The sequence below is a fragment of the Hesperophylax consimilis genome, chromosome 3 (assembly GCF_061612785.1).
Source record: "Hesperophylax consimilis isolate HC1 chromosome 3, BYU_Hcon_1.0, whole genome shotgun sequence".
Lineage (NCBI taxonomy): Eukaryota > Metazoa > Arthropoda > Insecta > Trichoptera > Limnephilidae > Hesperophylax > Hesperophylax consimilis.
The window spans coordinates 34908394-34921716 of NC_142838.1; the positions used below are offsets into that span (position 1 = coordinate 34908394).

Below are 13323 nucleotides of genomic sequence, written 5' to 3' on the forward strand. Positions count from 1 at the left end.
TGGATTAAAACTAACGAAAAATAACGCAAATAATAGTAAATATATTGAATTATACTAATATAACAGTGAATTGGTTATTAGAATTGAAATTATTAACGAAATCATATTTTAAATCACAAATTACAAATTACAAATCACAAACAAAAGCTGCCTTTTTCCCCGTGGCATCAGACACCTGGCGCATTTTGCCAAAGGACTATGTTGTCAGTTATTACACAGCCAGTTAAAGACTTTTAATATAAGTTATTAGTAATAATCCATATTAGAATTTGTACTTTTTTTGTACAAGGTTTTCCAATAAGAGGTGTTATTTTGAATAGCCCGCTATTTCAGTAGATGTTAATTTTAAAGCTGTCTTTTTTTAACATTTGACAAGTAGAAACTTCGCCACTAATAAAAATGGAACAATACACGCTTCAACAACACATTTAAATTATTCAAATTCATTTGAGTGAATCAAATGCAAATCATCTTGAGTGATGAGGCCCATTTCCACCTCGGTAGCTTCGTCAAAAAGCAAAATTGTCACATCTGGAGCTCGGAAAACCCAAGAGTTATTGTTAAAAAGCTTCTCTATCCTCAACGTGTGACTGTTTGGTGCGGTTTATGGTCTGGCGGAGTCATTGGATCTTAATTTTTTGAAAATGAGGCTGGAGCAACCGTTACGGTGAATTTATTGTGCTATCGAGAGATGATTAATGATTTTTTATGGCCGGAATTGAATGATATTGATCTGGACAACGTTTACTTTCAACAAGAAGGCGCTACGTGCCACACAAGCAACGAAACCATTGATCTTTTACGATTGAATATCAAAACATAAAAACTCCGACGGCAAATTCAAGCTTTGGACAAAGACACTATCAATACCATGCTATAAAAGCTTTCAACAGTGTAAAATTTGAAATTAAAATTGAGGAAAATAAAAATAAATTCACATACAAAATTACAGAACAAAAAAGACAATATTACCAAAATGTCATAGCATAAAATAAAAACAAAACCTACACGTAACACACAAAACCAATATAAACACACATCACTCACAAACACACAAGAATACATCACTCACAAACACACAAGATTATTTTCAATGTATTATTTTTTAATTTTAAATATATTATTATGTATTATGTATTTTTAATTTTAAATGTATTATTTTCTCTTTAAATGTATTATGTAGATTATATTTTCATATTATAAAATGAATGCCTCAGCACGGGCAAGCCACCCAGTGAGGCCTACATTAGTGGAAAACTTAAAATGTAAAAAATATTGTACCAAATAAAAAAATAAAAAATAACACCTCTTATTGGAAAACCCTGTACAATGTGTAACAAAAACTGCATTTAACGGTTGGGAAGTGATTTTTTTAGTACGGCTATGTGTTTAGTACAAACACGAATGCGTTCAACTGCCATCACTGATTTTAATATCGTGATTATAAAACTCATGTACCTGTTCATTACCTTTTGTTTATTTCACTTTTGTTTAATATTTTAATATTTATTTTTGTTTAATATTGGTAAACAATGCACTGGTCGAGCGAGGCTATGATGGCTATGTCACTATGTCAGACGACGACGTTATACGCATCAATAGTTTTATTGAAGCACCTCTTTAGCATTTACTAGAGGTGTAGTTATGAAAGCACGGAATGTCGATTCCGCGATAACTTCGTACAGTGACAACTCATCTTTAAAAAGTCATTAAAAGAGATGAAAAAACAACTTTGTCCTGATTTGTTACTTGCTTCTTCTTCAAATCTCAGCTCCATACCAATTTGATAATAACTTGCATAGCGCAAATTTACGAGTAAATAAAAGGAACATTACTAGAGTAGTGCATAATCGACGATAAATATATCTGTATCATGTTTTCTTATTAGAATCTAGTGCATTCGTTACTTGTTAGTCTACTTTCGAATGCGAACAAGCTTTTCATAGAGCTAGAACTGGCTGTTTTTTTATACCGTACCGCCGACTGAATCTGAGAAACTCTCCACCGATCTGTAACTTAGTTGGGTTAGTAGGTGTGGCCTAAATTTCCTTTTACCTGACAGCACTTCCTTTTGATTTGCCTCGAATTCCCAAGGCGATGTGCAAAAAAAATATATAATTAATTTATCCATGTGCTTAGTGCTGCCTGGTGATGGCGGTGCACGCGATGATAAAATATACCTAATGTGATCTCGGGGGAATGGCTAGCACCCGTTGTGAAACGCATGTCGGCGCAGTTGGCTTTTTGTAACGAGTATTTTATCGGGAGTCTTAAAATTACCGGGAGTAGTTTTTGATCCGATCGAAATCGATCAGAACGCTAACATACCTATATTTGAAACTGACTAACATTTAATTTTTTCGTTTGTGTTATTTTACAATTTAATATAAGGTATTTCTGTAATTCTGTAATATAAGGTATCGCCCTGTCTAATACATCCATTCTGAATTGCAAGGTTCTTCTATCTTCGTCTTCCCCATCTCTGTCCTGTCCCCACTACCTTCTGCATCACAACATACCCCAATTGGGGATGCCATAGTCTCACTGGCTCCAGGCGATTGGGAACACTTGTGACCCTTATGCGGTAAAAGATTAATATTTTATTTTCCGACCAGATTAGACATTTTCTAGTTTTGTAATGCTTCTAATATATTAAACCTTAAAAAGAACGGAGAAAGTGATATGAAAACGGAATATTATTTACGTTTATTTGTTCATTTTTACGTTTATCAATTCTGATATCTAAAGGAAAGTCAGTGCGCAGACATGCAAGAGAAAATTATAAATCTTAATTAATTACATTGTCAAAACGATAAGCAAAGTCATTCAACCATGAATAATAAAGAAGAATACACCTTTTTACACACGGTCATGATTTGATTAATTTTCATGCGTGGTAAATGATACTTTCAATTTTCTTGCGTGGTAAATGATACATTCAATTTTCTCTTGCAAACAACGGTATATATATACCACTCATGAAAATTAATCAAATTGTGACCGTGTGAAAAAGATGTATTCTTCTTCATTATTCATGGTTGAATGACTTTGCTTATCGTTTTGACATTGTAATTAATTAATTAATTATAATGTCAATGTTAGTAATTAATTCATTCAGATTTAGAATTGAGAATAATACAAGAAGTGCTTTCTGGGCGTTTGTCGTGATCCAAATATTTGCTTAATCTAGGTTTAAATTTCCAATACAAAACTGCGTTTACGAAATTCAAATGGAATGGAGATGTACGATGTCAGACGAGTGTAAGTGAAACGACGCGCTGGACTATTGTGTTATTAAAAGTGATAAAATTAGCTTATAACCTAACCTTACCTAACGTAACCTATTTAAACTAGTTTTTTAAATTACTTTTCATGACTTAATGACTTTTCAAAAGTGTGTTGAATTGTCCCTTTACCACAAACAACATATCGTTGTTTTAGTGGTTCAGCTTTAAAATGTTTTTACCTATTTATGAAGTTTATTTTGTGTTGGTTTATCACTCCATCAGCTGTAAAAGTTTGTCTTTAGGATTGGATTATAATTAGTTTTTACAAACACATTTTCTTTGTTTTCAGATTCGTGGATAATTTACCAAAGATTTCGGGAAAATCCGACCATCAAAAAGTCTACTACAACACTATTCGTACAATATAGTATATTGTCTAATCTTTAAAGTATATAGTGAATAATAATTAATTTACCATATCAACAATTCATTATCCTGTAGAAACATTTTATAGATGGATCTTTAACGTGTTTGTTAACAGTGAATTACGTAATTCAAATAAAATGATAGAAGACTGAATCAAATATACCAAAAAGGTTTTAGAGAACAAGATAAAAGAGGCAGCGTTAATAAAATTAAAATACATTTGTTAAAAACGACATCCAAATAACATTTCGGCACTTAATTATTTATCGTATAAACTTGTGAAAATCTACCTGAATAGTGCAGTACTAGAATGGCAGCCAGGACATGAGTCGGTTCAGGTAGAGTGTGGGTAGTGCGGTAGGGAGATAGGACGTGCAGTAGGAGATAGGATGCAAGGTATAGTGATGAACAAACCCAAGGTAGCGGCGCTCGGAGGCAGCGCGGGGAGCGCGGGCGTCGCGACGGCGGTGGCGGGCAACCCCAGCGCCGCGGCGGCCCCCGACGCGCGCGCCAAGCAGGTGCTCAAGGAGGCGGTGGATGCCGTCGTTAACAGCTTCGCCAAACACACGCAAGGATATGGAAGGGGTGAGTTTCTACCTATTATACATATTACATATTTATTTTTAAATTTTTAATTAATACCATTTTAATTAGCTTTTATATAGTTTATTTTTATGGCTGCGTTTGTGCAGTTTTCGGTTGAATTATTTTTTGCACCACCAATACGGCCCGCCTAAGTTTAATTTGATTACATTAAAAAATTTACAATGTAAGTAAATCATACAAAATAATAATTAGATTTTTATTTATCGACCAATTAGAAACACAATAACTGACATACATAATGAAATTGAATATTTTAACTGTAATTAATGGTACGAGATTTATCATAAAAACTTAAAATCAGTGGCATACATTGGCAATTAACAAAATGAACTTAAATATTATTTAATTATAATAAGTTAAATGAGATTTATGCAGCTGTAACTTTCCATTGACAATTGCTTGCAAATCTCCAATTAAACAACCATTTGCTTATTTAAAAAGCATCACTTCAATTTCTTCAAATCATACCAAAAAACGATATCATATCGTGTCATTCAGAATATATCTGGAACACATGTTCTTTTCCTAATGGATATCATGACGGAATGCTACAAAAGTATGTCAGTATCAATATAAGTATTTGTATGAACGGGTTCCACCGTCCTCAAAAACGTTTTTTTACTGATACTTTGTTAGGAACTCTTTCAATTCATTTGTTATAGGGCTGCAGTCCTATTTTTAAAAGAAAAACAAACAATTAAAACAGAATTTTAATAAATTGACAGTATTTCATATCGGTAAGTGTTCTTCGTGTACGAAGGCGAAGAAAAAGGAAATATTTAATATGATTCTTTTTAAAATTAAATGTAAATGAATGTAGATAAGATGTTATCACTGTGTCATATCTAACCAAAATCACACAAGTATCTTTTAAATTACAAAATCACCATGTTTATCATTAAACTATGTTATTGATTCGATAATCGATAAAAAATAATAACAATAAACAAGATTATTATGGTATCCAGTTTTGAAATTTCCCCGCTATGTTTACTTCTTTAATTATATCGATTTAATTTCTCACGCTTTAACGAAATCCGAAAAAATGCTAATGTTGTGAATATTTAATATATAAAATCACTAAAATGGATCGTATATTAACGAAATTAGAGTAATAAATGTTTCACTCTACGGGTGGTCACTTTCTTAATAGATAGTATTTATGTGATAAAGTGTATTTATTATGCGAGATTCACAATTCCAATAGCAGTTTGATGATTTGATAACAATAACAGCAAAACTCAATGGTAATAGAATTTTAATTTTATTATTACGGCCAGGTAACTGGAAATCTCTGGGAGATTTGATATTTTTTCTGGGACTAAAGACGATATTGTTGCATTATATGCTTATTTAAACATCCCCCCAATTGGGGATGCCATAGTCTCACTGGCTCCAGACGGGAGCAGTTGGGACTCTTGTGAAGTATTCACTGTAAAAAAAAAAAAAATTAGATATTCTGTTTTATTTAATTGATATCCTTTTTATGTTTTTTGTCTTATACGGAAAATAAAGAGACTGTGGAAAAAAAAGGAATGGTAATTTAAAAAAGAGGGGGCAAATGGATAAGGAAGGATTGATTGAATTTTAGAGTAAGTAATTGTGGAGATTATCCTTTTCATATTCTTAGTATAACCTTATGTCAATACGATATCGACTCAATCCGTCATCTATGGTCAGTTAGCGATATTTGCGAGCACGGTCAGCAATTGATAAGAAGATAACAAATTTATAATGTCCGACGGCCGTTATTATTATACGACCTCCAAAGTGTCGAATAATGTTCGGTTATTTGTCAATGTAAACATATAATGTCATTCATTATGAAAAATTACTGGCTAATTAATGAACGGATGTGAACTAACTAAGCTCTTAGAATTGAAAGATGTCGTATACGCGGTCAATTGGATACGTTCGGTCCAATGCCATTCGTTGATTCTGGCGTGGAGTAACGAAAATTGTTGAAATATGACAAGTTGTGAATAAAAACTAATAAACACCCTTTTTATTGCCATAAAGAATTACAGAGTTAAGATTTCAATTAAACATTGTCAATTTATTCCTGCTTTTATATAGCCATTTTACATTTGACGTTTAGGATAGTCAATCCATAGAGAATCCGCCAGTGATGCCATCGTAAAACGATATATTATTTATTTCTTGTCAATATTGGTTCGGATATCGACAGCGCAACCATGCTCGGGACATCGATATACAACCGTCAAATCCTAAGTGTATCAATCCGACAGTGTTAAGTTATCAATATTATCGTGCTGACCCGGTGAAATCTTCCAGGCTGTATATATATCATTCTGCGGAACGGAAATAATCCAATACCTAAGTATAATGTAGAGATCATAGACATGTGATATTTGAGAACCTTAGTTTTCATCATTGTGCAAAGATTGTTCTGGTGACATAGAAAGTAACTAGTCGGAAAAGTAGATTGCCAGCTCTTCGGTTGAAATGGGCATACGAGGCTACTCAAGGTCAAAGAAACTTTTAACATTACTAGAGAACGGGCATTAGCCTACCGTCTGTTCAATACACTACATTATGATATGTACTAACTGAAGACCCCGGCAATGCTCGGACTTTACACAGAGATTTTTAGAAATTAGTTGTAGACTTGTAGACAGTAATTTTCTTTTTTTAATGTCATGTGTGCATAATTTCATGAAGAATGTAAAAACTCAACTTTAAGGGGTGGGAGGGGTTGAGGTGACTTTTCGAAATTTCATATAGAACCTATACATTTTGCGTGTTTTTAAGGTCAATGGTGAAAAATGTCATCAATCTCGGAATTAAACTGTAGACTTGTATGAAAAACCACATCCACTCTGTCTTCCCGCTACAGACACTCTTCCTTACAAATATAGTGATTTCAGTCCAACAAAGGGACGCCGTGCCTATTTGAAACATTATTACAACAAGTATCATCACAACAAAACTGATAATCTTGTTAAAATTACATGTTTTTATTGTAAATTGAATAAAACTATCGATTAATACGATGATAATTACAGTGAATAGATCTACTAATATCATGTATACAGATCCATTACCTTCACGTCACGGAGCGTGAGTTATCATCAATTCAGTCTGCCGACTTCTGTAAACTGTGTGAACTGCTTTATATGCATCCTCCCCATTGTGGGCCTGTGGGGGCACTTCCCATGACGGCGCGGCGTGTCTTAGAGCTGACTGGGAACTCCCTCCGCTGCATGGTTCTGTCTTCCGGACCACTTCAATCAACTGATTAAAGAAACCTACATGATATTGTGTTACCTATATGAACCTTTTTGCAAACTCCACACAGGAGGCTCTGAAAAAAATAATTATGTATGGGGATGCTGTGTCGGTGGCCTTTTTAAGGAAAGGAAGGAGAGGATATTCTAAGAAGGAAAAAGGTATGAATGGTGTTTTCAGTTTGTCCAGAAATGACTGAAGCATGAATCCATTCCTTCCACGGTTCAAGGCGATGGGTCGATATAGTGCAGCTGGAGACGTCAAAGGGTTTTCCTCAACCAGTCTCTGGATCCGGCCTGCTACGCAGTAGGTGGCCAGACTTCACCCCGCAAATACGGGTACCCCTGCTAAGTCACCAAACTTATCGAACCACTTGTTGTGACCTATGGCAGAGGTGTTGGTTATCCAATAAATGGTTCTGGGGAGGTAGTACCCACGCTGCCAAAGTCATATTTTCTCAGTTTCCAGAAGAAACATATCAAGTAGCGATAACAAGTATTAGAGATGCGCAGTTTTCGATTGAGGACCCGTCGATTCGATTCGGCACCTCCAGACGACCCTAGAGCATTTATAATTAATTGCCGACAGTATTAATTCGGAACTCGGTGTTCTGACATTCTTATGGACTTTTTGCACGATGCTTTTTTTCATACCGATCCCCATTCGAAAATTATATCGCGACTCATGTGATTTTTTTTTTGTTTCAAATACGATCATTATTTTCATTCCTAAGATTTCACGCAGGTAGTTACAGTTATAGAAGAAAGATTATTTTGGGACAGTACCAAATGGTAAGCCTTGAACATTACCATAGATAACACGAAAGCAACCATCATTTGCTTTTTCGGTTGCCGTCAACAAAGCATCCAAAATAAACGTGAAATTCACAATACCTAACAGTAATATACGTTCACAATCAGTTAAAACACATAGTATCATAGTCTGTTTTATCAATAACATTTCCACACATTATTATAGGTACATAAAACAATGAGAGACAACAAATTAAAAATAATGACTGCCACCTTGAACTGTACGAAAATTTGTACCAAAATTTCAAAAAAAAAATTTCTCACCAGGAATTCGTATGAAAAAGCAATCCGTACAGAAACTGGACATCGTGTAAAATGCCCATTAGTTCATATCCAGGAAACTTCATTTGCGCCTGTTGTAGAAGTAGATAGACATGGTGTTTAGTAGGTACGGATAATTCATTCATCATTCTGCTAGTTCCAGATGCTTCTATAATCTAAAATTTCAAACATTCCAAGATTTCATGAATACCAAGTTTTTAATTGTGCCATGAATAAAAATTATGCATGCAAAAAGAGCAGGTATCCGCGCGTAACAAAGGGGAGAGTTTCGCGTGATATAATTATTATCACGGTGTTACACCTTCTCGTGGGAACTTTTTTTGTTTGTTTATTATTAACATTGCAATTTTTCACGTACGAGAAATTTGGGCGGTTATTACAAAAATTAAATTATTTCATATCATTTATCAAAATTTCCTACGAAATTAAATGGAATTTTAACCACGGATGTATAAATTTGTTGATGGATTTTAACCTAAAAAATAATAATATATAAATTTTTATTTTTTTTCACTATTTTAACATTAATTTTAGATATTTGAACATTTTGTTTTCTAATTACAAATTATAACTTGCATAATAATACATTTTGTATTACATAGTGTGGTGGGTTCCATGATAACTCAACACAGTGACAATTCAACACACTTTTAAAAAGTGATATAAAGTCATTAGAAAGCACGAAAAAAAAATTTAACCTAACCTAACCTACTTAACCCAGTTAATAAAGTTTTTTTTCATCACTTTCCATGACTTTATATAACTTTTTAAAGATGTGTTGAATTATCATTGTGATGATTTATCCGGTCACCAGTGTGGTGACACATACGTATTTCTCTGAACTCGGAGGAAATTACAGCAGTTACCATACGAAATATGAAAGTTCAACCCTCAATCAAACCATTTTTTAAACATTTTTAAATAAAAGATGTATTCTAGTCAAAAAAAACTTTGACGTTTTGTGTTTAATGTGATTTTTTTTATAAATTGTGTTCATTGCACGTTCTTGTGTTATCTCTGTGTGATGCTTGTTGTACTTAACGTGCAAAAGGTGTTTTTTTATATTTTAAAATTAGCACCATCTACGAACGAGAAGTAATTTTAAGTTTGCATACCACAATTTCATTTTTCATTCATTTTTATTCAAGTTTTCGTTTTAATCATAGAAAAAATAAAAAAAAATTCGAAAGTCGCACGCGATAAATATATTTCAACAGCTCATAAACAAGCCTAAAATTCGCCAAAGACTTCTGTAAAGTTTTAATGATTCGTAACGGATTACTTTTATATTCTTAATCGCCAATATAAGCTGCACATTTTAGTAATGTCTTCAATTAATTTGTCTACGCTACTGACGCCTAATTTTCTCGTTAACTTTAATGTTTAATTTAAGAATTGAGTGCAACTTGGCGCGGGAAGGTTAATTACTTCTTCTATTCAATAGACATCGGTCGCTTCCTGTTCTGTTCGTTAATTTTAATTTCAAAGAAATATATCATACAGAGTTTAGACGACAAGTTTACCACAAAAATTAGTTGATAATGATACTTACTAATGAAACCAAAAATAACTTACTTCTGAAACCGGTTTAAAATAAAAAAAGAATTTTATTTTTTTAGAATAATAAGTGAAAAAAATCCTAGAGGCAAGGCAAAAAAAAAGAGTATAAAGATGGATGCGTCTACTACTGGATGAAAACAGAAATGTGATTTTATTCCATTTTGATAACACCTAAACTAAGGAACTTGAAAACAAAATTGTGGGTAAAAAAGCTTCCCATACCATGGTACTAAACTCTTCAATAAAATCCCACTCTCATTCAAAACTCACAACAATTTATAACATTGATATCTCAAATAAAAAAGCTGGATACAAAACATAGGGAGATCATAAATTTGGAAATATACTACAACACCAAATACACACTGAAACCGAAAGCACTCTGCATTAAAAAAAACACACACCATATTATATTTATAATTATTTTGGTAATAATATATTTCCAATTACTTATTCATACTACTAAATTTTAATCCTGTTTAAATGAAGTCCTCAGCAAGGGAGGACCCGGTGAGGATATCATTATCTCTATTGGTTACAAAAAAGGAAGATGATAAAACATTTATTTTTATTACTAAACCCTTTATATTGACAAATGTTATTTTTTGAATAATGAAATCCTGCTTAATTTATATTAAATTTATTTATTCCAAAGACCTTTGCCGTCACCACTGTAAAGTTTCTCGGTTTCTGGTGCCACTGCCTAGTGCCTACCCAATCAGCCGTCACCTGCTAAAAACAAGTCTCTCCTTAGCGGTCCAGTGGTCCCACCATCCCCTGGCTACAGATTCCTCTACCCAGTTGCAGCATCCTACTCGTTTATCTCCCAGCCTCACATCCTCCGCATTCTTTCTGTCGCAACGATTTACCTCTCAAAACCATTTACTTACGCATCTAGTAGATTCTTTAATAATACTCTTGCGAATATCAGATGTTTTTCTTCCGCTATACGAATTTAAAAGACATTTACAGCAGGCGTATTTACCATTGTATAACTGAATCCAATATGAGTCAATGGTAGATAATCATTTTAAAATACCTAGTAAACATTCACGTCAAGAAACTGTTTTATTTGTCTTCTCATTCCTTCTGAGGATCCTTTCCAAAAAGCAATCAAATTTGTCGGAGATTATTTTAGTGTTTTTTTAAATGATCTTAACATAATTAAAAACAACAGGAATCAAACTTTATCCTTTCCAACAAAATAGTGTTATTGTAACTACGTAATTTTTACAACATTTTAACACTATATGGTCGGGAATTTTACCGCCAAATTGGGGGCAAAGCGCGGGTGTTTTTTTAAATTTTAGCGCCAAAATTAGACTTTCCGCAAAATATTTATATCTTATGATCTATTTGATATTTTTCGATGAAACTTTCAGCGTTTTACTTTAAAAAGATGTCTCTATTTATTTACTAAGCAATGTATGTGTGATTCCTCTTTTTATGAACAAAAACTTTCTACTTTCTTGGGAATCATAGAAAAAACAGTATTTCACAATCGAAATAACATATAGAAATTTATTCATACAAAATTACAAGATTATTTAAAAATTTTCAATACATATTAAAAAAAAAATACAACCTAATAGTGCTTCAATGTGTGATAGGATAGCGTTCGAAACACTTTCCTTTATGCAGGGGCACATTGCAAAACTTGCAAATGTATCGCGTTTCACTGCGTAGTTTGTGAGCGGAACATACGCGAAAACGATTTTATTTTTTTGTTGTGTTTCAAACTCATTGTATTGACATGTAGATAGATCGGGTACCGCCGACAATAGAAAACACATGACCCCGCACCCATTTAGAACCCCTTGTTTACAAGTTTCTAGCTCCTTACCGCTTTGCGCAACAAAACGAGTAAACTCGTCCCCCGCGTCTTACTGTAAAAAAGCGTATGAAGAATGTGTTAATAGTCGTTATTGTGTGCTGAAAATAATATTATTTTTCTTTAGTCTGGTCGATTATTGAATCAAGATGCTTGTTGAGTCGCTGAACCTCCTGGCTACTTTATTGATCATCTAAGAGTTTTTTTTAAATATCCGTACCCATTCTCCTTGAGCAGGTTATAATTGCGGCTGGCACTGACTTACGTATGTAAACTGCACAGTACGCATTACGCACTGCATTGTACGCATTAAGTACCCAGAACACAGTACCAAGTACCAAGCAAACAGCATCACGCTAATTAACTGCCCTAAGAATCAGTTACAGATGATAGTGCACCGCAAATATGTTTATACTCTTTTGCGGAATTTCTTCAGCTCATACTAAAAATAAAGATTTTGAGCTCGTTTTTTCCACTTGATTTCCAGTCATTCTCCACATTCAGCTTTCAAATATATTTTCTCAAGATTTAAAAAAAAATCTTTTCTAACCATGAAAATTGGCCAAAATTTTTCGATCTCTAATTAAAGGTGATTTAAATTGTGTCTTAAGAAAAAAATGTGATTGTACTAATAAAATTGTGTGTATTTTTTGTCTCAACAATAATTATGAGAAGAAACGGAGATATGTAAATTAAGAAAAGAACATGAACAATTGGACATAATAACATAGAGATGTACATTGGGAAATATTAATAAGTATATATGTAATTGTTTTATTTTCTTCATTTTATTAAATTATTTGGTTTATAATCACATTTTTTTGTATTTAATTCACTCTAATTGACCGGTTTCGCTTAATACAAGCATCTTCAGTATTTAAAAAATATACTTATCTGAACATACAGTGTGTGTGTTTATTTATATATTAGGTATACATTAAAAATTGAGACAAAAATAACGTGAGACAGCCTTAACTTAAAATCTAACATGTTATAACAGAGAGAAAGAAAGCAAACAGATAATGTACATAATAAATATTATATCTAAAGAAAAAAAGCGTCACTTGCCTAAAGGTTACTGGGTTTTGTATTAGTTTAAGGGAAGTATACCAATTATTGGGCTATTGGACACATTTACTTGATTATTGAGAATTTGGGATTTGGTTTTAACTTTTCCTGGTTACGAATAACCTGACACTATTTGAAAATATCCTACTACCACCACAGTAAGCGGAAAATGTTGCTTCTGTCATGATGGAGGACTTAGCCAGCCGATGAATTGAACACACTACGCCTGGGTGGGACCCAAACGCGACGCCGACTCGAAAAA

The 13323-nt window shown here is 33.2% G+C and overlaps 1 protein-coding gene across 2 annotated transcripts in view; it reads left to right on the plus strand.

Moving 5' to 3' along the window:
• lft (Limb expression 1 family member lowfat) overlaps positions 1 to 13323 on the plus strand; it is a 176838-nt gene that overhangs the window by 44819 nt on the left and 118696 nt on the right. For both annotated transcript variants that reach the window (XM_089650545.1, XM_089650546.1), the window contains exon 2: positions 3577 to 4238. In XM_089650545.1, coding sequence (XP_089506671.1) covers positions 4043 to 4238 — 196 coding nt within the window. In that variant the 5' untranslated portion in view covers positions 3577 to 4042. The remainder of the gene's footprint in view (positions 1 to 3576; positions 4239 to 13323) is intronic.